General features: G+C 34.0%; 3 protein-coding genes across 4 annotated transcripts; all 3 read left to right on the top strand.

Moving 5' to 3' along the window:
* Positions 1–2,378: 2,378 nt before the first annotated feature.
* On the top strand, positions 2,379–2,921 carry LOC145007048 (uncharacterized). The gene has a single exon (XM_078966052.1). The coding sequence runs from the start codon at positions 2,379–2,381 to the stop codon at positions 2,919–2,921; it is 543 nt and encodes a 180-aa protein (XP_078822178.1).
* A 3,103-nt stretch (positions 2,922–6,024) lies between these two features.
* On the top strand, positions 6,025–8,911 carry LOC145037356 (glucan endo-1,3-beta-glucosidase 4-like). Of its 2 annotated transcripts, none has more exons than XM_078986003.1 (5): positions 6,025–6,261; positions 6,641–6,765; positions 6,931–8,148; positions 8,363–8,390; positions 8,635–8,911. In XM_078986003.1, the coding sequence occupies exons 2-5, from the start codon at positions 6,702–6,704 to the stop codon at positions 8,762–8,764; spliced, it is 1,440 nt and encodes a 479-aa protein (XP_078842129.1). In that variant the 5' UTR covers positions 6,025–6,261; positions 6,641–6,701; the 3' UTR covers positions 8,765–8,911. The 2 variants fall into 2 exon arrangements, with proteins under 2 accessions (XP_078842129.1, XP_078842136.1); XM_078986010.1 differs by lacking the exon at positions 6,025–6,261 and adding an exon at positions 6,302–6,536.
* A 5,346-nt stretch (positions 8,912–14,257) lies between these two features.
* Positions 14,258–16,658, top strand: LOC145007043 (uncharacterized). The gene is made up of 4 exons (XM_078966047.1): positions 14,258–14,394; positions 14,798–14,946; positions 15,046–16,345; positions 16,406–16,658. The coding sequence occupies exons 1-4, from the start codon at positions 14,258–14,260 to the stop codon at positions 16,656–16,658; spliced, it is 1,839 nt and encodes a 612-aa protein (XP_078822173.1).
* The last annotated feature ends 8,202 nt before the right edge of the window (positions 16,659–24,860 follow it).

Genomic DNA, 24,860 nt, shown 5'->3' with positions numbered 1-24,860 from the left:
TCAGGTTACGTTGTTAGTCAGTCTGTTAACGGCCTACTGTCTGTATCCAAGGTGTACCAGACGTTTTTTTGTGATATTAACGTGTGCATGCTTGGTTTTGTTCTTTTTCTATTCCATTCTTACATTGTTTGATTTCTACTTGTTTGATCACTGGTTTGGATCCTCTGATTTAGGACCTTACAATAAAGGTCCATTCTTGGTACCAAAAGAGTCCGTAAACTAATCCTAAGAGAGATCTAAGAGAATAGTCATCAAGCTCATGACTTTATACCTTGAAAATATCCGTAGAGAAGTAACAATCCCATATCTAAACTTTCTCTTTTGCACCAACACCTTTCCTTGACCTTTGCTTCCTTGAAGAGTGGATTCAAAACACCAAAATGCTCCCATAAAGCCTTCCAAGCTCCAATAAAACTCAAAGAGGATTAGGGTTTCAACAAAACCATCTAAGGGTGAGAAGGAGGTTAACCCTTGAGGGTATAATGTTCTTTATATAGTGACATACCCTAAAAATTAGGGTTTACGGACTTTGGGCGTACTTCTCGTACTCTGGGCATACGTCTCCAATACCCGTGACTCCTCATCTCCTCTATGTTGGGCGTACCCCAGCTTACGCTGGGCGTACTATTGTGCTGGCCACCTTCCTTGCCACTTTTCTCTATTAAGGACCAATAATGCCAATACCCTTAAAGTACTATAATTTCTTCATTCTGAGTTTGTTTCTAATGAACTTTATATCCACAAAAAGGTGGCAAGAAGCCTTACGCTCCTAGCCACACCCCAAGCCATAAAACCTTTCGAATAAACCTGGGACCTATAAAAGACCGAATCGTCAAATTATGCTTATACCCTTGGCCTCCGAAGACACAATCGAGCACTTTCAAAACCGGGTGTTACAACTCTCCCCCACTTAAATTAGATTTCATCCTCGAAATCATTCCTTACCATTCCTCATGCCAAATAACTAAGGCTTCATGGCCACAGCTCCGAGCATACCATAGCCTTTTTAAGGCAACCGAAACCAATCCTCGAAGGGTTCTAAAACCCGAAAATTAACGAATTCCTTGCAACATGATCACATCTGTTTCATTGGAAATCTGAAGTTCGAGATGGTCTATCCCCCTGACAGACTGCTCACATTAAATCATCATCGAACTGATTCCTCATGAAGACCAGCCTAAAAGAATACTTTCCACCCGTAATACCTTGAGGCTTCCACAAGGACAAAATCACTGGTCAAATGCGACTAGCGAATAACAAGCAATTTCACACACATACCCATCTCACTGAAGTCGCTCCTACTCCTCTTGCTACCACATGGCTGTTTTCCTGAAGAACAATCGGGGACCTCCCTGGCCCCAACCTGGTTGCCAACTGTTCGGAACACCGCACACCTAGATGATTATTGATCCAAAAACATACTCAATCGTTCCCTGCGACCTCCGAAGAATACCTCGTCTAACCAAAACTGCCCTATCTTCTTCAACCCATTTGATCCATCCGATCGAGATAGGCTGACAACCAGTCGCCACTAAATCTGACGGAAAAAGGTGAATACTACCAGAATAGTTGTAGACTTACGTTATACCCTTGGCCTCTGAAGGCACAGTCGATCACTTTCAAAGCCGAGTGTTAAACCTCCAGAAAAGGACTATTTGATATTACACTTGAGGAGTTAAAGTCTTTTGGTCTTGAAATTGATGATATGTGTGGTCAAGGCTATGATAATGGAGCAAACATGAAAGGAAAAAACTAAGGAGTGCAAAAGAGATTTTAAGATATAAATTCGTAGATCATTTTACACTCCTTATGGTTGCCATTCTCTTAATCTAACATTATGTGATATGGATAACAAGTGCGTTAAAGGAATGAACTTTTTTGGATTCATCCAACACATTTATACTATCTTTGCAAATTCTACTAAGAGGTGGGAAATCCTAAAAGATAATGTAAAAGCTTTGAGTCTTAAGTCATCGTATCAAACTCGTTGGGAAAGTCAAGTTGAGAGTGTAAAGGCTATTAAATGCAACTTGTTGATGTACGAGAAGCTTTACTTCAAGTTAGATAAAAAGATAATGATGTTGTAATTGCAAGTGAAGCAACTTCACTAGCAGAAAAAGAACTTGGTGACTTTCAATTTTTTGTATCAACTGTTATCTGGCATGAAGTACTAAACCATGTGAATATTGTAATTAAAAAGTTATAGTTAAAGGATATGCATCTTGATAATGCTATTACAGAAATAAACAAATTGATTGGGTACTTCAAGGATTATAGAGAAACTGGTTTTTAAAAGCAATTGATGAAACTAAGGACATTGCTATTGAAATGGATATTGATCCAATATTTCCACAAAAGCATTTGATTGAAAGGAAAAAATGTTTGATGCGAGTTCGAGTAGCGAAGAAGTTTCATTTACACCTGAAGAGAATTTCAGAGTCAATTATTTCATATACATTGTTGATCAAACTATTTCTTATCTTAAGATAAGATTTGAACAATTCAAAGAGTATGTCAAAGTATTTGGTTTTTTATTTCCATATAATTTGAAGAGAACTGAACATAAAGATCTTAAGTCGTCTTGTCATCGTCTTAAAAAAGCACTCAAGCTTGAAGAAAGATCGGATATTAATACCGAGGAACTTTATACATATTTGAAATTATTTGAGACGTTGGAAACCAATGAATTTATCAACCCTATAAATGTTTCGAAGTTTTTGAAAGAACTTGAATATTTCCCAAATACATGCATTGCATATAGAATATTGTTGACTATTCCAATAATGATGGCATCTGTAGAAAAGAGTTTTTCTAAGTTGAAGTTATTGAAGTCTAACTTACGCTCCACAATGTCCCAAGAAAGACTTAGGTGTGATTTTGTTCGTTGGAATGCATTGGAATTAGAAGGAATTGAAATCTAATTAATTCACTTTCTTTTGTTTGGTTCAAGCTTTGAAAAGGAATTGGATTCCTAAATGAGTTAAATTTTTTTTCAACAAGGGAAAATAAATTCCATCAAAAAAGTGAAGGAATTAAAATTCCTTTTAAGTAAGAATGTTGAATATTAACATATTACCCATTTTACTGTTAACACTACATATGAACCCATTTGTCGCCACCACTATCGCCACCTCCACCATCATTCAACACCCACCACCCCCGCAACACACCACCACCACTTTTATCGCCACCCACCATCACCATCACCACCATAAATACATCCGCTACTACCACCCACTAGCACTATCACCTCCACCAACACTCAGTCACTCATCACCAGCACCACACATCACCATCGTCACCACCCACTATCACCACATCAACCACCGCCATAGCCACCCACCACCACCACCATCACCATCACCATCACTTGCCACCTCCACCACCTCTACCACCCCCACCCCCGCTCTACCACCACGACCATACCATCACTGCCACCACCACCATTATCATTTCCGCCACCACCACCACCACTACCACCACCCTCATCATTACTACCGTTACTACCACCATTGCTACCTCCACTACTACACCACCCACCACCTCCGCCACTACTCGTTGCTGCCACAATCACCATCACCATCAGAATTACTACAACCACCATCGTCATCACCTCCGCCACTACCCCACATCACCTATGTCGCAATCAACACCACTACTGTCACCGTCAACATCACTCCCACCATCACTATCATTTTTTATTTTTATAATTTATATAATATATTTTTACATACAAGTTATAAAACAAAGTAAAAATAAGAAAAAAGGAAACCTTTGTCATTTTATGTTATTTCAATACCATTTTCTGCCAACCAAACATAATATGAAATTATATTCAAATTTAATTACTAACAACTAAACAGAATATGAAATTGGATTAAAATTCCTGACCGATTCTAATTCCTTAACAGATTCCAATTCCATTAAAGACATACTGCGAACCAAACACAACATTAGTGGTTTGACGATGATATCAATTGAGAACAAAATCTTAGAGAGTATAGACTACGAAGAGTTGTTTAACTAATTTGCTATCGAGAACGCTAGGAGAGCTTCACGGATCATCCGTTAGCTTTTACGATATGTAATTATTCATTAAAATACTATGATTTTGCCGTGTTTGTTACTATTCAGTTTATCGTTGTTTTAAAAAAATTACTAGTTTATGTAATTTTAATTCGTTACACTTTAAAGTCTAAAGATTTTTTTTTGGCTCATCCTGAGCATTTGAATTCTCAGGATTGACCATGACTATTCAAGTAATTTACTATGAATAAAAAGAAAATAAATACATAAAGTAGTTTCTATATAAAATTTACACAAATAATAAAAACTATAATTTCTTAATTTAATTATTTATAAAATTGTAATATATATATATATATATATATATATATATATATATATATATATATATATATATATATATATATATATATATATATATATATATATATATATAGGTTTAGGTTTTATGGAAAATAAAAAACACTAAAAATCATTAAAATACATTAAAAAAAAATTTAGAGATCACAATTTTTTTTTGAACTTTTTAATCAAAAAATCGCAACTTTTAGGTCAAAATCGCTGAAAAAAAAAGTTTGAAATTTTTTTTTTACAAAAAAAAAAAAAATTGATTTTTTTATTTTTTTTTCAGCGAAATTCTAAAAAATACTGCAATTTTTTGATAAAAAATTTCAAAAAAAAAGTTTTGTGTTATCTTGGTATTTTTTTATGCATTTTTAGAGTTTTTTTATTTTTTTGTTTTCCAAATAACCGTTATATATATATATATATATATATATATATATATATATATATATATATATATATATATATATATATATATATATATATATAGGGTTAGGTTCATTTGAGACCACCTATATTTTGTGAGACCGTGAGACGCATTTTTTTTTTTTTTTAGTTAATTCATGTTCCAAAAATAATATTTAAAAAAGAATTTTTTAATTTTTCCATTTAATTTGCATTTTAAAATTATTTTTAGAATATGTACAGAATATTTCACGTATTTTAAAAAAAAAATAGAATTTTTTAATTTTTTTTAGTTAATTCAAGTTCCGAAAATAATATTTAAAAAAAAAATTTTAGATTTTTTTATTTATTTTGCATTTTAAAATTATTTTTTAGAATATGTCAGTGTAATATTCTATTTAGAATATTTTACGTATTTTTCAAAAAAAAAACGGAATTTTTTTTATTTATTTATTATTTTTTTAGTTAATTCAAGTTCCGAAAATAATATTTAAAAAAAGAATTTTTGGATTTTTCCATTTATTTTGCATTTTAAAATTATTTTTAGATTTGGTCTCACGGTCTCAGAAAATTAGAATGGTCTCAAATGAACCTGAACCTATATATATATATATATATATATATATATATATATATATATATATATATATATATATATATATATATATATATATATATATATATATATATATATACGATGAATAATCCACTTCTTTCATCTCTCAATTGTTTTTTTAGTCTACGACGTTCATTTATAATCCAACAAAAGCCCATATTTTGTGGTATATTTTATATCATATTCGTCCTTATTCTAACTTTTTATTATTATAAAGAAATAGAAAAAGCGTTGAAGAACCAGCCCACCCCACACTCACACTATATTTCTAACATTTTAATATTTTGAGGAGTTTATTATTTTTCTATTTAGTAAATATATATTTTGTACAACCAAAATCTAAATTAGATAAGCCAACGAGGCTTGCCAACGAGGCTTACCAACTCCAACAGCTCCATCTACTTTAGATCCCATATTCTCATCCAAACATCCATAAATTAATTTTTTTGAAAAAGTTAAAATTTTAATGTATTTTTTTCTCATCCAAACATCCATAAATTAATTTTTTTGGTCTTTACTATAAATCAAACTATAATCAAATATTCGAAGCTTCGAGCTTCGTTTCTTCCAATGTATTTTTTTCTTTTATGTTATTTGGGTGGTGGGGGTACGAATGTCCATTTATGTCCTGCACAATTATTATGCAATAAGTGAAAAGAAATTTGGAATTATGTCGATATAGGGTTCTAAAAGACACTCTTCTATTCTCTTTCTCAAAAGCTCACACCTTTCATAAAATGCTTCATTAAACCAGTAACAACTTGCTTTAGATTCTCTCCCAGATTTCATTCCCATTCGTCTTGATTTCTTGAAGATTCCGCCATCGAAGAACTTGTACACTAGTGATAAAATCTTTGATTAAACTCCTGGTATTTACATCTTCTTTATTTCCTCTGTTCTTTTTTTCAAGGGTTCTTGAATTCTGTCAAGAAACCTATTTGGGTTTTCTTGAAATTGCAATAATTGTAAATAAAAGAAACCTTTTTTTGATTTGGGTATTCTCTGGTTTATGTCAACCCGTGGGTTTCCTCAATTTTGTCAAGAAACCATAAACCTTTCTTGATTTGGATGTTCTTCTTTTTTTTTTTTAAAGATTGACCTAAATTCGGAAAACGGACAAGAATTTCAAGCGTCCTCTATTAACGTTTGTAGCGTTACTATACACTTTATGCTGTTTTTCATTCATTTCTTATGACTCAGAAACCTCAAAGTTAGCTTATTTGCTCAATTATTTCCAACGTGTAACAGACTATGATAAAGTTTCGGAGAAAATAAGGTTGATGTCCGACAATATCGGCGGTTTGGAACAATGAGGCTCGAATTGTGGCTTGGAAGTATCTTGTTTATATTTGGAAGTCTATCCAATGTAACAGGTAATGTTATCTGTTCTTGAAGGTTGACTTGAGGTCAAACTTATTACTCCCAATTTTGAATGAAATAGTCTTGATAAAAATCGGAGCTTTAACAAGAAAGATGTAGGTTTAGTATAAAATCTGGTTTTCCCTCTTCAATTTATGTTTATATTCTTGGATTTGCAGTTGCCTTTGTGGGAATAAACATCGCCGGCGAACTTTCAAACCTACCGTCGCCGGAGCAGGTGGTGGCGATCCTTAGAGCCCATAAAATAACACATGTTCGGCTTTTTAATTCCGATGTTCGTTTGATTAACGCATTAGCAGACACAGGGATCGAAGTTATGATTAGTGTTGCTAACTCGGACATCATGGGAATCGGAAAATCACCTTCAGCTGCCGCCTCATGGATTAACACACACGTTGCAGCGTTCAAACCCGCCACCAATATCACCGCCATTGCTGTCGGAAGTGAAGTTATTTCCTCTACTTCAACCGCCGTCCCTTTTCTTGTTTCCGCCATGAACTATCTTTACAAAGCTTTACTCGCTTCAAATCTAAACGACGTTAAAGTCTCAACCCCTTTATCAATGGATTTAATTCCGACGCCTTTTCCGCCGTCCACCGCCACTTTTAACCATTCATGGAATTCAACTATTTACGATATTCTTGAGTTCTTGAAAAACTCGAATTCCTTTTACATGTTGAACGCGTATCCTTATAAAGATTACATACAACACAATGGTGTTTTTCCGATTCAATATGCTCTTTTTCAGCCCCTTCCGGTGGTCAAACAAATCGTTGACCCAAACACTCTTTTCCATTATGAAAGCATGCTTGATGCTATGGTGGATGCCACGTATTACTCCATAGCTGCTTGTATTACTCCGGTGATCCCGATTATAGTGACGGAAACAGGATGGCCATGGGCGGGCGCCGCCAATGAAAGTGCCGCCACGGTGGAAAATGCAGAGACTTTTAACAATAACTTGATTAAGCGTGTTTTGACCGGGTCTGGCCCACCGAGTCAACCGGGTATTCTTATGAACTCGTACATTTTCGAGTTGTTTAATGAAGATGATAATCGAAGCTATGGTGTGTATTTTAGAAACGGGAGTGCGGTTTATAGTCTTGATCTTGGTGATTCTATGGAGAATAATACGGGCGGGTTTTGTATTGCGAGAAAAGGGGCGGATCCGGATGGGTTGCAAAGCGGGTTGAATTGGGCATGCGGGCAAGGGCAGGCGAACTGTAGTGCTATTCAATCCGGGCAGCCATGTTATCTGCCCAATACGGTTCAAAACCATGCTTCTTATGCTTATAATGACTATTACCAAAGAAAACGGATCGAAGGTGCAACATGCGACTTTGGTGGCACAGCTATTATAACAAATATTGATCCTAGTAAGTGTCTAAAACTCTTTATTCTTTTCGTTAGAGTTCTGTATTAGGGGAAGATGGAAGACTCCAACATATATATAAAGGCAGATAGGATCATGTCATGTCTAGCTGACATGGGACTAGACATTTTTAGATCGGAGGTTAATATTGTAAATGAGCAAAACCCTAATTTTTTTTTTTCGGATTTGTAACGAATTATCTTGTCTTTCTCTTGCAGGTTACGGATCGTGCATATTTAAAGGAAGGTGAGATAAATATTCTTGGATCAATGATTTATGACAAGTGTCTTATTTTGATAGTCAAATTTAAATTAAATTTAATGACACTTGTCACCATCTAAAATAGGTAGAAGGAATTTAAAATTTAATGACACTTGTCACCATCTAAAATAGGTAGAAGGATATTAGGAAAAACAAGTAGGAGACTATTTAATTTCTCATTTTGATATCTTTGACTAGATTTTTAATGTGGAAAGAATGTTTTGAACAGTTCAAATTCGAGCGCCGGTAGGGTCAGCCCGCCAGCATTTGGACCGGTGGGTCCCACGGGAAGTGCATCACCAACACATCGAGTTCATGAAATTGGATATTTGATGTTGGCAACATTGCTTTTTTGCTAGATGTGCATATGTGTAGATTTTGTGCAGATTTGTATAGTTGATTCCATTGGGTCTCATTATGCTTAATGCAAGTGATTTTGTTTAATGTTTTGTGTTGATATGAGTATCATCATTATATTCAAAATAGTTTATCCTTCGAATCATTCATACATGTTTTTTGTTTGGTTGTACCTTTTTTCAGAGGTGTTGTCAAAATCATATTTGTATAGATGATTACATATTTTGTTACCATTTTTTTTTCAACTGAGAATCAAATCTATATACTTGAACAAAGTTAATAACTATGAGATATGTGAATTTGTTAAGATTGGATTTAGTTGTTGTTCAATATGTTTGTGTCTTATCATTTGATTAATAGAATATTAACCATTGTGTTCTATGGAATGTTAATCATATATTACTATGATCATGATTTCATAGGTAGTCTTGATTATTTAATACGGTCATTATTTAATAAATCAAATATTGGTATGTGGATACTTAGTTTGGTAATCGACATTAATTAATTATAAATATAGTTTTTTATTTAACAAATGTCAGTTTTAATATAACATCAAATTCGGATTAATAGTATACAAATAACTATTATGGTTATGGATATCATGTAATAATATATTTTATATTTTATAAAGTCTTTTAAAAGAACAATGTAAATAAACAGGTAAAAAAACTAATATGTTGAGTTGTTTTTGACAATCTATAAGTTAAAAAGAGAAAAAATATATTGAAAAATATACTTTAAAAAAAAAATTCAACATTATTCTCAGTGTAAAAAGTAGTATATGCTCGCAACATATTTTTCAAGACCGTTGTATTTTTATTATAAGACTCGACGGTAGCTCAAATTTATAAATGAGGCCCAAAAGTGCATTGAATAATTTTTGTTTGGTAATGTTTAACTAAGGCTATTGGGTGCGGTATACGTTTTTATGCGTAAAGTTGACGGGGCAGGGGGGTTCTACGCGTGAACACCGTCCCCTAGTCCGTAAACGTGATGCGGATTGAAGCTATGCACGCGTTGTTACGACCAATCAATGCAAAAGTTTTGAACGGTCAATATTTGAGCTGTTGTAAATTAAAAAATAAAATTAACTTTTTAAACTTATATAAATACCAAATAATTTTAAACCATTTTACACCACAACAATTCTTTACATATCTCTCTATTTTCTGTTAAAAGTATGGAGCAACATCAAAATACTTCTACCACTCCAAGCACCCTAACAACCTCAATCGTTTCAAATGATCAATATCAATGTTACATTCAAATGCTAACATCCCTAATACAACAACAACCTCTATTTTTATTATAAGACTCGACGGTAGCTCAAATTTATAAATGAGGCCCAAAAGTGCATTGAATAATTTTTGTTTGGTAATGTTTAACTAAGGCTATTGGGTGCGGTATACGTTTTTATGCGTAAAGTTGACGGGGCAGGGGGGTTCTACGCGTGAACACCGCCCCCTAGTCCGTAAACGTGATGCGGATTGAAGCTATGCACGCGTTGTTACGACCAATCAATGCAAAAGTTTTGAACGGTCAATATTTGAGCTGTTGTAAATTAAAAAATAAAATTAACTTTTTAAACTTATATAAATACCAAATAATTTTAAACCATTTTACACCCCAACAATTCTTTACATATCTCTCTATTTTCTGTTAAAAGTATGGAGCAACATCAAAATACTTCTACCACTCCAAGCACCCTAACAACCTCAATCGTTTCAAATGATCAATATCAATGTTACATTCAAATGCTAACATCCTCAATACAACAACAACCTCTATTTACCAATATTTCATTTCAACCAAACTACTTCCAACAACAAAGACCGCAACAATTCAATCAACCCCAATTCCATGGTTTTCAACAATTTCAACCCCAACAATTCCAAACATAACCATCTCAACAATTCCAAACACATCAATAAGTCTCTTTTTCTCAATCCCCACCTATAAATCTGGACAACGACGACGACGACCGGGTCGAAGAAACACAACCATCTAGGCGAAGGAAATCAAAAGGAAAAACTACAAATGAAAGAGGAACGACTTGGATCGAAGAAGAGGAGGAGGCTTTAGCTAAAGCTTGGATTTCTATATCGTGTGACTCGAGGACGGGCAACGCGCAAACATGAAACAGTTTTTGGCTTCGTGTTTTAGATCACTTTCACTCGCTTTTGGGAAGGCAAACAGGCCGAATGTACGACGCGATCAATGGAAAATTGTGTGAATTACGAGTGGTGTGCACCAAGTTTAACAACATATTTGAAAATCTAAAAAATATGCATAAAAGTGGTAGCAACGATTTCAATATTTTATCAACCTCTTGCCAACAATTCAAAGTTACCAATGACGGTAAAGCGTTTGGCCACCAAAAAGCTTGAGAAATTTGTCGTAAGGGTCCAAAATGGGTCCTTAACTCGGAGAATTCGCATTAGAATCGACCACCGGCTCCAACAAAAGGCCAAGAACTTCCGAGTCAGATGTGGGTTTCGGTGTCGGCCTCAATGACGACTATGATGGGACCGAAGGGGAGGGTCCAACGGAAGTCCAACTTAGTCGATCATCGGGAAGAGATAAAGGGAAAAAAGCGGCGTCTTCAAATGGGAAAAAGACTAATGAAGATTACTTGCGGACAAAATTGACAAAACTCTAAGTTTTTTATAATATATATATATATATATATATATATATATATATATATATATATATATATATATATATATATATATATATATATATATATATATATATATATATATATATATATGAGTCAACGGAGAAAACTCGACGTTGGAAACAAGCACTCACCGATCTTCAAATTTTAAACACGAAGCCGCAACTGGATATCGACCTGGTAAATTTAGTTGCATTTCTGAAACTCCAACAAGTTCGGGAAAAGTATGAACCTTAGGTTTTAACGTTTTTAATATTTATGTTTAATTTCTATGGTTTTTAGTAGTTTTTAATTTTTATGTTTTATGTTTTTTATGTAATGTGAAATATCTAATTATGTTATTAATTTAGTTTTTTTTCTTTATTTTAATCTAAATATAACAAAAAAAAAAAATTTTAAAAAAAACATTGTAGAGTGATATCCATTTTCATGGCTAGTGAATATATAGTGGGATGATGTGGTCATATCACTTTTCTATTTCTATTTATTTAATTATTTTTATACTTATGCTTTTATCATATCATACTATATTATAAAGGAAACATTTTTTCTTTCACTACATTCATTTGAAACTCTCATGCATTTTTGTTTTCACTACATTCATTTGAAACTGTTATGATTTTTTAGTTTCTTTCTAATAATGATTATAAGTTGGTTAGTAAGATTAAATAAATATCAAACTTAAAGTGTAATCATATAAACTAAATTTCAATGTTAAAAGAATATATTTACTTCTACTTAGAAAGTTATGTTTTTTTAACTTTTTAATATTATACTGTATTTATTAGTTTTAATATACTGTTGGATGTAAACTATTATCATTTTAAAGCTACAACTTTTGAATAATTAGTATAAAATATTTGAATTATTAATCTAAATATAACATTACAGGACCACCTTAAATATAAATTTTAGTTTAACATAAACAACCCAAATAATATTTTGTAAATAGTTAAAAGTGATAAATTGTAGTGTCTTTCTAATAATAATTATAATTTGGTTAATAATTTTAAATAAATATCAAACCTAAAGTGTAATCATAAATAAATAAAATTTCAATATTAAAATAATATTTTAATTATACTTATAAACTTATGTCTTTAACTTTTACCATATTATACTTAATTTATTAGATTTAATATGTTGTTGTATGCAAACCATTATCAATTTAAAGCTACAACTTTTGAACAGTTTGAACAAAATACATAAATTATTAATTTAAATATAACATTACAGTGTTAACTTAAATATAAATTTAAGTCTACTTAAAAACTCAATGAATATTTTGTGAAATAGTTAAAAGTGATAAATTGTAGTGTTAAATGCAAAAACTATATTATAATATCAATTTAACTAAAATATTTCCTAAAGATATTTGTATAATCGTTAAAAGTTTTCAAATAAGTAACTTAAAATAACTTACAATAACAATAATTAAAATTAACTCTATATAAATGATTATATTGTTAACTTTAAAATCAAAAAACAATATCTGATGTTTTAAATAATTATAATGATAGAAATTAAAACGTTAAGAAAATAAATTTTAAAAAATTAATTAACAATAACAAAAACTATAAATAACATTAAGCCATATATTATATTTAATTTTACTCATGAGTAACTCGCGGGTAGAAATCATTCAACGGTTGAGATTATACAGTTATAATAGATGTATATATTATCATATAATTCAAAATAATCAATATATTATATCAATTTAGTATACGAACTATCATATCAAACTTAGCAACAACGTTATTGTTATATTAAAATAATATATATTTGTAAAAATTTCAACTATATAGGTGTTTCTACGCAACGCGCGGACATTTGCATAGTATTAAATAATTAAAAGAAAAACAAAACGTTAAAATGACTCATGTATATATTAAAGCACAAAGATGTCGAAAAGATAAATCATATGCTTATAAACTAAAATGTTGTGTGGATTTCATAGCTAGAGATAGATAAACTTGAAGAAATATGTAACACATACAATTAACTTATAAGGTGAAGCAACCAATTTTTGACTAATGATTTTTGTCAGTTATGCTTATAAACTAAAATGTTGTGTGGATTTCATAGCTAGAGATAGATAAACTTGAAGAAATATGTAACACATACAATTAACTTATAAGGTGAAGCAACCAATTTTTGACTAATGATTTTTGTCAGTTCTATCAATTTTATAGATGTAGCTGACGATAATATAATAATCCTTATTGAAAGAGATGTCACGGATCTAGAGAAAGTCCATTATCACCAAAACCAAGGGCGGAGGCAACACAGGGGCTAGCAGGTGTACTGCCCCCCTCCCCCCCCCCCCCCCCCCCCAACTTCCTTTACTTCCATTATATACTAATAAATAGAAATTTATATATATATATATATATATATATATATATATATATATATATATATATATATATATATATATATATATATATTGTTTAAACCCAAAATAAAATTCAATTTAAGCCCATGCCCCTCCTATAGCCCACTTAATTTAATAAAGATACAAAATACATCACTTACCACAATTTTAGGTGACGACAATTGCTGCCAGCAATTACTTCAAAGGGGGAATATCTTCAAAGGAGAGCATCAATTACAATTTAATTCATTGGCACTCTCAAGGTAAATGGTTGCTTTATGTTTTTCGATTTCCATCTTAACTATGATTCAAATAGTTATATCTAACATTTGTAACTTGTGATTAATATTTATTTTGAATAGTATAATTCGTAATTAATGATAATATTATGATTGGTTAATTGGTTTGTTAATTTTTATAATTATAGGGTAAACCATGAGCGAAAAAAGAACAATTGATTATTTTTTCAAACGACAAGAAGATGTTAATGACCCACAACCCGAAAGAAATAGCAATATGGAAGAGCCAATTAATGTTGAACCTGAAAAAATGATGTTTCAAATTCAAGAGAGGTAAACATAGATTCTTTGATCCGTGATCCCGGAGAACGACCTTTGATCTCAAGTTATCCAAGTCACCAACGTGATGAGATTAGACGATTATATATTAAACTTGGATCATACTAAATTCAAAAATCAAAGTATCCTTCAAGTCCTAGTGGTCCAAATGGTTCTATGCGTACTTTTCAACAAGCTTGGTTTAAAAAATTTTGGTGGTTGAATATTCTGAGAAAAAGGATGCTGCATTTTGTTTCCCTTGCTTTCTTTTCAATAAGAAACCTATTGGACAAGTCGGGTCAGATACATTTACCGTCACGGGGTTTAATAAATGGAAAAAAGTGAATTGTGGAAAAGATTGTGCTTTCATCTTCCATGAAGGTAAGACCCCGGCCTCAGCACATAATTTTTCTGTCAGATGCTATGAAGATTTAAAAAACGAGTTGTGTCACATAGAGAATGTGATAGAGAAACAAACGACTAAACAAGTTATGGATAATAGATTACGCCTTAAAGTTTCTATTGAGGCTATCAAATGGCTTACATTTCAAGCATGTGCTTTAAGAGGTCATGATGAGGGACCTGACTCAAAAAATCAAGGGAATTTCCTTTAACTTATAAAGTTGCTTGCTTCTTATAACAAGACTATTGATGATGTTGTGTTAGAAAATGCTCCTCAAAATGCAAAGTACACATCACCGGATATCCAAAAAGAAATATTGCGTGTTTTAGCTACAAATGTACAAAAAGCAATTCGTGGTGAAATCGGGACTGCAAAATTTTGTTTGATAGTTGACGAGTCTCAAGATGAATCTAAGAAAGAACAAATGGCTATTGTTGTGAGATTTGTTGACCAAGATGGACATGTCAAAGAAAGATTTTTGGATTTGATTCATGTCAAAGATACAACTTCATCGATCGTGAAAAATGAGATAATGTGTTCATTGTCTTATCATAAACTTAGTGTCCAAGATATTTGGGGTCAAGGATATGATGAAGCTAGTAACATGCGTGGAGAATGGAATGGGTTGCAAGCTTTATTATTAAAGGAATGCCCTTATGCTTATTACATACATTGTTTTGCTCATCAATTGCAATTGGCTCTAGTTGCAGCGTCTAAAGATGTGGCCGAGGTCTATAACTTCTTCAAAACTTTAAACTTTATAGTTAATGTCATAACTTCTTCTTCCAAGCGTCATGATCAATCGCAAGATGCTCAAATTGCTGAAATTTCTCATTTAATTGAGGTTGATGAGATTGAGAGTGGAAAAGGAAAAAATCAAATACGAACACTACAAAGACCTGGAGATACTAGGTGGAGTTCTCATTTTAAATCAATATGTAGTTTGATGAGACTTTTTGGTCCATCTTGTGTAGTGTTGACTGACATTGCTACAAAAGGTTCTACATCTTCTAAAAAAGGTGATGCAATATTTGCACTTAAACATGCAATGTCATTTGATTTTGTCATTGTTTTGCATATGATGAAAGATATAATGGGGATAACTGACAAGCTTTGCCAATCTTTACAACAAAAATCTATAGATATTATTAATGCATTGGCCTTGGTTTCCACAACAAAAATATTGCTTCAAAAACTGAGAGATGAAGGTTGGCAATCACTTTTGGATCAAGTGGTTTGTTTTTGTAAAAGAAGTGACATTTTGGTCTCTGATATGAATGAGACTTACAAATATGTAATTCAGACACAGCGTGATAAAGACAATATCACTGTAGAGCATCACTACCGAGTTGAATTGTTTATTGCTGCTATTGACAGTCAGTTACAAGAGTTGAATTCTAGATTTAATGAATCTGTAACAGAGCTTCTCCATCTCAGTGTTGCACTAGATCCAAAAAAGTCCTTGAATGTTGAAGATATATGTAAATTGGCAATAACTTATTATCCTTTGGACTTTACAGAGCACGGAATTCATTTGTTGAAACTTGAGTTACGACATTATGAGTTAGATGTGCCCAACCACCCATAATTGAAAAATTCTTCTACACTTTCTGAGTTGTGCAGGGGTCTACATGAAACTGGAAAGGCTGGTACTTATCCTTTGTTTGACAGATTGATTCGCATTATATTGATGCTTCATGTTTCTACTGCGACATCTGAAAGAGCATTCTCAGCAATGAAAATCGTGAAAACGCGACTTCGGAATACCATGAATGATGATTTTCTTAAAAGTTGTATGCTTATTAACATTGAGAGGGAGATTGTTGATACATTTTCCACAGATAAACTTATAGATGATTTTTCTTCTATGAAGTAACGATGGGAACAACTTAGAGTGAGAAAGGTACTATTAGTTATACTTTTACAAAAAATTTATTTTTATTCTTCTAAATTGAACATAATATCATATGTATCTATGTTCTAAGTCGTTCTTTTAATAATAACAGGTTAATGTATGAGAATCGGTGCTTATGATCGTTTGAAAACTTTTGAAGATTGGTTCTTTATCACTTTTTCTTTCAATTTTACAAACTCGATTATGTTATTTGAATATATTTTTTTTAAATTATATATAAGCCCCCTTATCTTTAAATCCTGGCTCCGCCCCTGACCAAAACCAATCTCATAGATCGTGGGAAGTTAGGCAGCGTAAACCTCTCAATGTTCATCATAAGCAGGAATGGAATGAAAAAAAACAGGGTACCCCAAAAGAATGAAAATGACGTTTTTTTGGAGGAATCACACTCTCACCGTAATGAACCATTCTTTTACATACTAATAACCAAACATGATTTTTTATGGTAACTGAATGATTGATTCCATTCCTCCCTTCATTCCACTATACCAAATGAGTTTGAGATAGTTGTTGGCAGATTCTTAAAAATAATAAAAATATATAACGGAGGGTAAAATGGTAATTTAAAAAGATTGTAACAGATGGAATTGTATGTAAGGTATTTCCCCATGAATAATACTTATCATTAAGTTGGTATAAATAGTATTACAAATAAAAGTTGGTTGTATTACAAATACAATCATAACAAATGCGTTATACTAAATATATAATATACGCTAACAACCCCCACAGTTGGAATCGGAGGATCAAAGATATTTAGAATGGACCAAAAATCAATGAACAAAGAAGATGGTAAACCCTTTGTGAAAATATCTACATATTGCGACAAAGATGGGACATGAAGAGCACGGACTTGTCCTGAGGAGACTTTGTCATGAATAGAATTGAAGTCGATCTCTATATGTTTGGTTCGATGATGTTGAACCAAGTTGGTAGATAAATACAGGGTTGGCTCAAGTGTGTACCAAACTAAGCAAAGGCTTAGGGCCCCAAATTCTAAAAGGCCTCCAATTTTAAATCTTATTCATTAATTCTAGTAAAAAAAAGTCTCGATCATTCGATTGTTATGCACGCCCGAGGGAAGCGGCGATTCGCTTTCCAAAGAAAGGTAGAAAAACCACGCAGAAAAAATGCAACCTTCTGCTGAATGATCTCTTCAAGTGTTCTTCTTGGTTTTAGTTTTCTTCCTTCTCGGATCGATGACTCCTTCTCGTGTCCTCTACTCCTCCGGCCACCATTATAAAATATAGTCGGAAAGTGAAACAAAGAAACACAACAGCCTTCTCTATTATTCCTTCCGTTCACTAATTCAGAGATTGTGATTCTCCATGGAGATTGTGATTCTCCACTCTTCAAAGGCTTCAAAAGGACAAGGCTGATGGTTAACTAAAAGTCTGAAATGGTATGCGTTTTAGTGATTCCAATTCCATTATCTGATAATCTGATTAATGATTATCTTAGACTTCTAATTCTAGTTTTGAGTTTGCATGTGCTATATAATTAACATTTCATATCTTTTAACCTACAATTATAATGATCTTTATGAGTTTGAATTATAGAATTAGTCTATCTATATGCTTTTATGGTATAAAGTTTAACCAGGTAATCAAAAGCTTCTATAAGTCTATAATTCATATTGATTATAAGCTAGAATTATAACTCAGTCACATCCAAATTTAACTGGATGCCTTTTGAACTCGTATACTAAATAAAAGATAGATAACAATTAGTAAGTGGAGCTATATATGAGCTTTACTAGTTATATAATCATTAGGGGCAAGGACACATCATCTTGACCATTATAATAGAATGTCAAGCAACTATCGGTTAAAAAAATAACTCTGTTTATAAACTTTTTAGTTTATTATTGCAGGTCCTAAACCCGGATAAAGGATGAAGGTTTATAACATGAAGTATAGTAAATGCTAAAAGGCACCAAATTTTTTGTTCGCTTACAACCCCCAAAATGATGAGCTGCCCCTGGATAAATAGATTGCACTCACGTTGTCACAATAGACAATTGTAACCATAAAAGTTGGTTGATGAAGCTCACAATGTAAGTTACGGATCCATCAAGTTTCAACAACAACATTGACAACACCTCGATACTCAACTTCAACACCATACCTTGAAATTATCCCTTGCTGTTTGGATGACCATGAAATTAGATTTTGTTCCAGAAAAACACAATAACTGGAAGTGGAATGTCTGGTGTTGGGACAGCCGGCCTAATCAGAATCAAAGTAGGCAATGAGGCTGCATGCTGGAGAGACATACAACTGAAGACCATGATCAATAGTGCCTCATGGATAATGTAATTGTAACCACTTGAGGCATCCACATTACTGGTGCTAGGCTCTAAAACTCCAAGCAATCAACCACAAAAGAAAGGTATGTTATTCTACTTAAAGTTCTGTATTACAAGTACCCCATAACATGCTAGTTAGGCTATAAACCTTGGAAATCAAATTTGCATGTATTCTATAGAAAACATAGATCCAAGGTTTCTAGGGTTGCATGTACACCATAGGAGTGTTAGAATGCTCAAAACCCAACAATGGCATCAGAGCCTAAGCTTATTTTCTTGATACTTGATGCAAACTTTTTGAAAAAGCTCAAAAATATGCTATCTGCTGCATGAACTCACCGAGTCCATGGGGGGACTCGACGAGTCCATGTGATAATTCATCCTACTCGTCGAGTAGGTTCTTGCACTCGACAAGTAGGAGCCCCTGAGTGCAAATTTTCAAGTTTTGATGCTGGAAATGGACTAGAAACATTACCCTAAACTGTTTTGGTGCTTTAAAACTTGTTTTAGATTGTGTAATGGTTGTGCTAATCCATTTACAATGGCTAATATCAAAATTCCGTGTTTTATATGTGTTAATATGATTCTTGAAAGTTTGATATGAATGTTCATGTTCTTATGAGTTTTTGTTAGATCATAGGAGTTATTTGATGAATTGTTTAATGATTAATTCTTGATCAATTATGTGTTTAATGGAATCCATAATTTGTCTTCAAGTTATGGATTACCAAAAGTCACTCTTTTAAAGTCCATATTAAAACACATAGGTTACATAAAATTAAAGGTGGCTCATTTTAATAAACCATTAACTCATAAGTTATGTAGTTGAAAGGTCTTGAATAGTTTCAAAACTTGCCTTCAAGTTTAGAATTTGTAAAGTCTCACACATTAATACTTTAATTCCAAATTAAACCTTAAAATTTTAAAAGCTTAAAATTCAACCCTTATACTTCTATAATATTAAAAGTTTAATTATATATATATATATATATATATATATATATATATATATATATATATATATATGTATAAGAATAAGTCAGTCTTACCGTTACTAGGTCTCATTCACGAAGCCAGTCTATAAAGGGGTATAAGGTTACTGCCTATAAAATGGCGGTTTAATGGGTGTCCACTCTCACCCACCGCTTCCTTGACTGGTGGAGGGTCGTTATCCGAACGGATAGGATATGACCTTAATCCTCATTAAAAGTATAATGAAATTATAAAGTAACTAAACATTTATTAATTCCCAATCTTAGTTACTTTAGGAAAGTGTGAAATTGGTGCTAACCCATGAAACTACACTTTGTACCTTACCAAGTCGCTAGTGAAGCGTGTGTGGTTAACCAGCACACTAACAAGGACTAGTAAGAGTGGCAAAGAGTGACTTAAGTTTTATCATAGATCGGTGGAGCGCGTGTGGTTAACCGGAACATCGATTGGGTGATAAAATTAAGGGTACCAAGTTAATTTGCATGGTTATTCACACCTTGTTTGTGATCCTCGACATCCCAATCACAAACTTGAGAGGGCACAATCGAGATTTAAACATGCCATTGAAGGTTCAATGTATCTCAAAGGATCTAGGAGTTTCAAATCCAATTAAAACTTAATAATTTATTTTGTTTCGAATGGTGGAAATTGGTAAATCGTCATTTACCTACTTTCAAATATTTTATACCTTGGATTATGACATCCCTCTTCCAAGTTATGAAATAGTTTGTAGGGTCCTAGCCTTAATATTTCATTTGGGTGACTTATTAAGGACTTCTTATCTAATTAAAACTTGCATTTCTTTTCTTTCAGATGTCTTCCAACACTGCTGATGGCTCAAACCCTACAAGCTCTTTTTCCCTTATGAACTTGTGTGGGAAAGTCACTTTTGATGGTTCTAATTTCAATGAATGGATTAGGAACATCAGAATGATTACCCGATATGAGGACAAGGAATATGTCCTTGACAAGGAGCTCAAGGTTGTAAATGAGTCCATTACTACTTCTGAGGAGATTGCGGAGTTTGCTGCACATGAGAGGGATGCTACTAAAGTGTCATGCATTATGTTGGCTACTATGACTCCCGAACTCTAGAAATCCTATGAATATTTCTACCCCTATGAGGTTCACCAGGATCTGATGGAAATATACCATCAGAGCGCACGTAAAGAGAGGTATGAAGTCATCTCCTCCATGATAACAGCCAGGAAGAAGGATGGTGAACCCATCACCGATCACTTGTAGAAAATGCAAAGATTCGTGGATTGGTTGCTAAAGCTTAATGTGGACTTCCCTGAGGACACAAAGATTGATATCATTTTCCATTCCTTACCTCCAAGTTATGATCAGTTTCGTATGACTTATCATATGAACAAGGAGGAAGTCACGTTTAGCAAACTTCAAGGACTTTTAAGGACCGCTGAAAGTGGCCTTAAAGGTAAATCGGTTGTTACTTCTACTCCTACTCCTACAACAGCCCCTGTACTAGAAATTGGGCAAGGAAAGGGGAAGAAGATGAAGACCCCTTCGAAGGGTACCAAGGGAAAGTCTGTTGATGGCTCCTCTTCAAGTGGGACCAAGAAAGGTCCCATTCCTCCTTCTTCAAACCCAAAGGAAGCACAATGCTTCTACTGCCATGAAAAGGGGTACTGGAAGCGAAGCTGCCCTAAGTACTTGTAGGATGTAAAGGATGGGAAAGTTAAACCCACCCATGCAGGTATTTATACCATATTGTCTAAAAACTCATTCCATACTAACTCTTGGGTGCTTGATACAGATTGTGGTATTCGCATTTGTACTGATTTTCAGGGCCTAAGAAGTAGTGAAGAAGTGGAGCACGGGAAGATAAACTTAATCATGGGTAATAGGAAAGCATCACATGTAACCAAGATTAGAGTTTATTCTTTATTGCTTAATAATGGGCTAACTTTAGATCTGAATAAATGTTGTTACTCGTCAAAAATGGCGAGAAATATTATTTCCCTTCATAGTTTGTACAAGCAAGGATTCTAATTTTCATTTTATAATAAAATTAGTGTTATTGATGCCTTTTATAATGACGTGTTTTATTTTAAATCATTACCTTGTGATGGTGTATATGAAACTATGTCAATTGTAGACAACTTAGGAAATAATGTATTTCATATTGATTCTTCGATTACCTTGGATAAAGCATCCTTGTGGCATTGTGGTCTTGAACATAGGAACAAGAAGCACATAGGCCAACTCCAAAAGGCTGGAGTTTTGGAATCATTTGACCTAAAATCAGATGATAGTTGCGAGTCTTGTTTACATGGAAAAATGACAAAGTCACCCATCAATGGTACGTGTGAGAGGGGTGAAGGTTTGTTGGACCTCATACACATAGATGTGTGTGGACCCTTCAAAACCGCCACAAGGGATGCTAATCGCAACTACGTGACTTTTACTGATGATTATAGTAGATATGGATATATCTACTTAATCAAGCATAAGTCAGAAACCTTTGAAAAGTTCAAAGAGTTCAAGCAGGAAGTGGAGAATAAATTGGGCAGGAACATCAAGATGCTCCGATCCGATCGGGTAGGAGAGTATCTTAGTATTGAGTTCCTTGACTATCTTAAGGAATGTGGGATTGTCTCACAATTGACAAATCCTAGGACACCACAATTGAATGGTATAGCTGAGTGGCGCAATCAAACCTTGTTGGACATGCTTCGTTCCATGATGAGTTGATATTTGTTACGAATATCATTATGGGGTATGCCTTAGAGACTGTCGTCCATATCCTTAATCTAGTCCCTACCAAAAAGGTTGCCAAAAAACCTCACGAGATGTGGACTGGGAAGGTTCCAAATTTAGACCACATCAAGATTTGGGGTTGCGAGGCTTTCGTGAGATGCGAGTCTCACGACAAGCTCGAACCTCGAAGTGAGAGGTGTATTTTCATCGGCTACCCACAAAAATCCTTTGATTACCTCTTCTACAGACCCGGTGAGAATGTGGTCTTTGTGGCAAGGAGAGGAATCTTTCATGAGAGAGAATTTATAAGCCAAGGAGGCAGTGGGAGGCAAATTGACCTTGATAGCCTCAAGATTCAAGCGGTGAAGGAACCTCAAACACTAGTGACCAACCTGAGGAGGAAACTCCTGCTGAGCCGATAGATGAGTTCGTACCTCCGAGGCGTTCCACTAGAGTTAAGAACACACCTAATTTTTATTATGGTTTTCACATCACTACTGAAGGTGATGCATTTATCAGTGACAGTAAACTGATAGATTTGGATGAACTTAATAATTACAAGGAAGCCATGGTAGGCCTCGAGTTTGCTAAATGGAAAGAGGCAATGAACAACGAGATTCAGTCCATGTATGACAATTGGTTGAAAATATACCAGGTCGTAAGATAGTTGGATGCAAATGGATCTTCAAAAAGAAGATTGGCATGGATGGGAAAGTTCACACTTACAAAGCGCAACTGGTGGCGAATGACTTTACTCAAACTCTGGGAGTTGACTATGATGAGACCTTCTCACCAGTAGCAAAGATTAAGTCTATTAGAGTTCTGTTGGCCATAGCTGCATTTCATGATTATGAAATATGGCAAATAGATGTCAAAATTGCTTTCCTTAATGGAAAGTTGGCTGAGGATGTTTACATGGCTCAACCAGAGGGTTTTTGTAACGCCCTATTCTAAAATACTCATTTAGGGATTTTTGAAGCCAAGGCTAAGGGTGTTCTGGTCATTGATGGGCTTTGAGTTTTATTCGAGAAGGTTTTGGGCCGAGGTATGTTGCTAGAAGCGTAGGGCTTCTCGCCACCTTTTCGTGGATATAACGTTCGTCGGAAACAGACTTAGGATGAAGGAGTTATAATATTTTGAAGTTGTTGTCATTTATGGCCCCTCAATGGAAAATTTGGAAAAGAAGCCATGCATGGAAAGTAGGAGGCCCGTGGGTACGCCCAGCGTATGAAAGGAGGTGGACGCGGGAGCTTTTTGGCGTACACCCAGCGTAAAGGATGTACGCCTAGCGGATGCTCAGTGTCCAAAAACCCTAATTGTATGGCATGTCACTATATAAGGAATGTTATACCTTTAAGTTTCAACCTCCATTCCACCCTAAAGAGCTGCTATGAAACCCTAACCCTCCTTTGACTGTTTTTGGAGCTTTGGAGGCCTTTGGAGAGTATTCTAGTGTTGTAAAGCCATTTCCTCAAGCAAGTGAAGAACAATGAAGGTGGTGGACTGAAGGAGGAGATATAGATATGGAGTTATAACTTCATTTTAGACTTCGTGGAGGTATAAAGTTCATGACTTTACTTAAGGGTGCGTAGATCTAGTTTTGGAGTCATTTTGAGTCCCAAGATTTGACCTTTATGATGGAATCTCGTTTTTTAACTTAGTGTTGCCACCCTCAAGGGTAAAAGTATTCCATAAGCAGTAAAGTTTCAAACTTGTTGGTCCATTCATAGTCATGAATGAGATCTATCCCTCTTTATGAAAGTAGAGGATCATTGTTCGAGTTTTAGTTGTTTGGGGCCAAGTAAAGTCACCAAGTCAGTGACTTTATGGATAAGACATGGAAAACAACTTGGATTCGAGTTTGTAGCCTCTGGAGTGAAGTAATAAGCACCTAATGGAAAAAGGACTTAACAGGAGGATTACATTGAGCATATGTGCAGGTACGCCCAGCGTACTCACCATCAGGTTAGTACGCCTAGCATACATAAGGGTACGCCCCGTGTACTCTGTCTGTATTGTGGTTTGTGTATTATGCCATGCTTTGGGCCATGCTTTGAGTCATTGGACTGGTGGGCCATCAGGAGCCAGTTAGTTTGGGCCCAATAGAGCATATTGGGGCCATTAATGGCTACTAGTACGCT

The sequence above is a fragment of the Lactuca saligna genome, chromosome 1 (assembly GCF_052625555.1).
Source record: "Lactuca saligna cultivar CGN05327 chromosome 1, ASM5262555v1, whole genome shotgun sequence".
Taxonomy (NCBI): domain Eukaryota; kingdom Viridiplantae; phylum Streptophyta; class Magnoliopsida; order Asterales; family Asteraceae; genus Lactuca; species Lactuca saligna.
The sequence above is the reverse complement of the archived record's forward strand: the minus strand, read 5'-3'. Positions and strand labels throughout refer to the sequence as shown.

Bases quoted from the DNA above. Each gene is read 5' to 3' on its own strand.
- LOC145007043 (XM_078966047.1), top strand. From the start codon at position 14,258: ATGAGCGAAAAAAGAACAATTGATTATTTTTTCAAACGACAAGAAGAT. The intron at 14,395-14,797 runs GTAAACATAGAT...TTTTTCTGTCAG, and splicing joins ATGTTTCAAATTCAAGAGAG to ATGCTATGAAGATTTAAAAA. The intron at 14,947-15,045 runs GTCATGATGAGG...ATGTTGTGTTAG, and splicing joins TCAAGCATGTGCTTTAAGAG to AAAATGCTCCTCAAAATGCA.
- LOC145007048 (XM_078966052.1), top strand. From the start codon at position 2,379: ATGTTTGATGCGAGTTCGAGTAGCGAAGAAGTTTCATTTACACCTGAA.
- LOC145037356 (XM_078986003.1), top strand. From the start codon at position 6,702: ATGAGGCTCGAATTGTGGCTTGGAAGTATCTTGTTTATATTTGGAAGT. The intron at 6,766-6,930 runs GTAATGTTATCT...TTGGATTTGCAG, and splicing joins AAGTCTATCCAATGTAACAG to TTGCCTTTGTGGGAATAAAC. The intron at 8,391-8,634 runs GTGAGATAAATA...TGTTTTGAACAG, and splicing joins TCGTGCATATTTAAAGGAAG to TTCAAATTCGAGCGCCGGTA.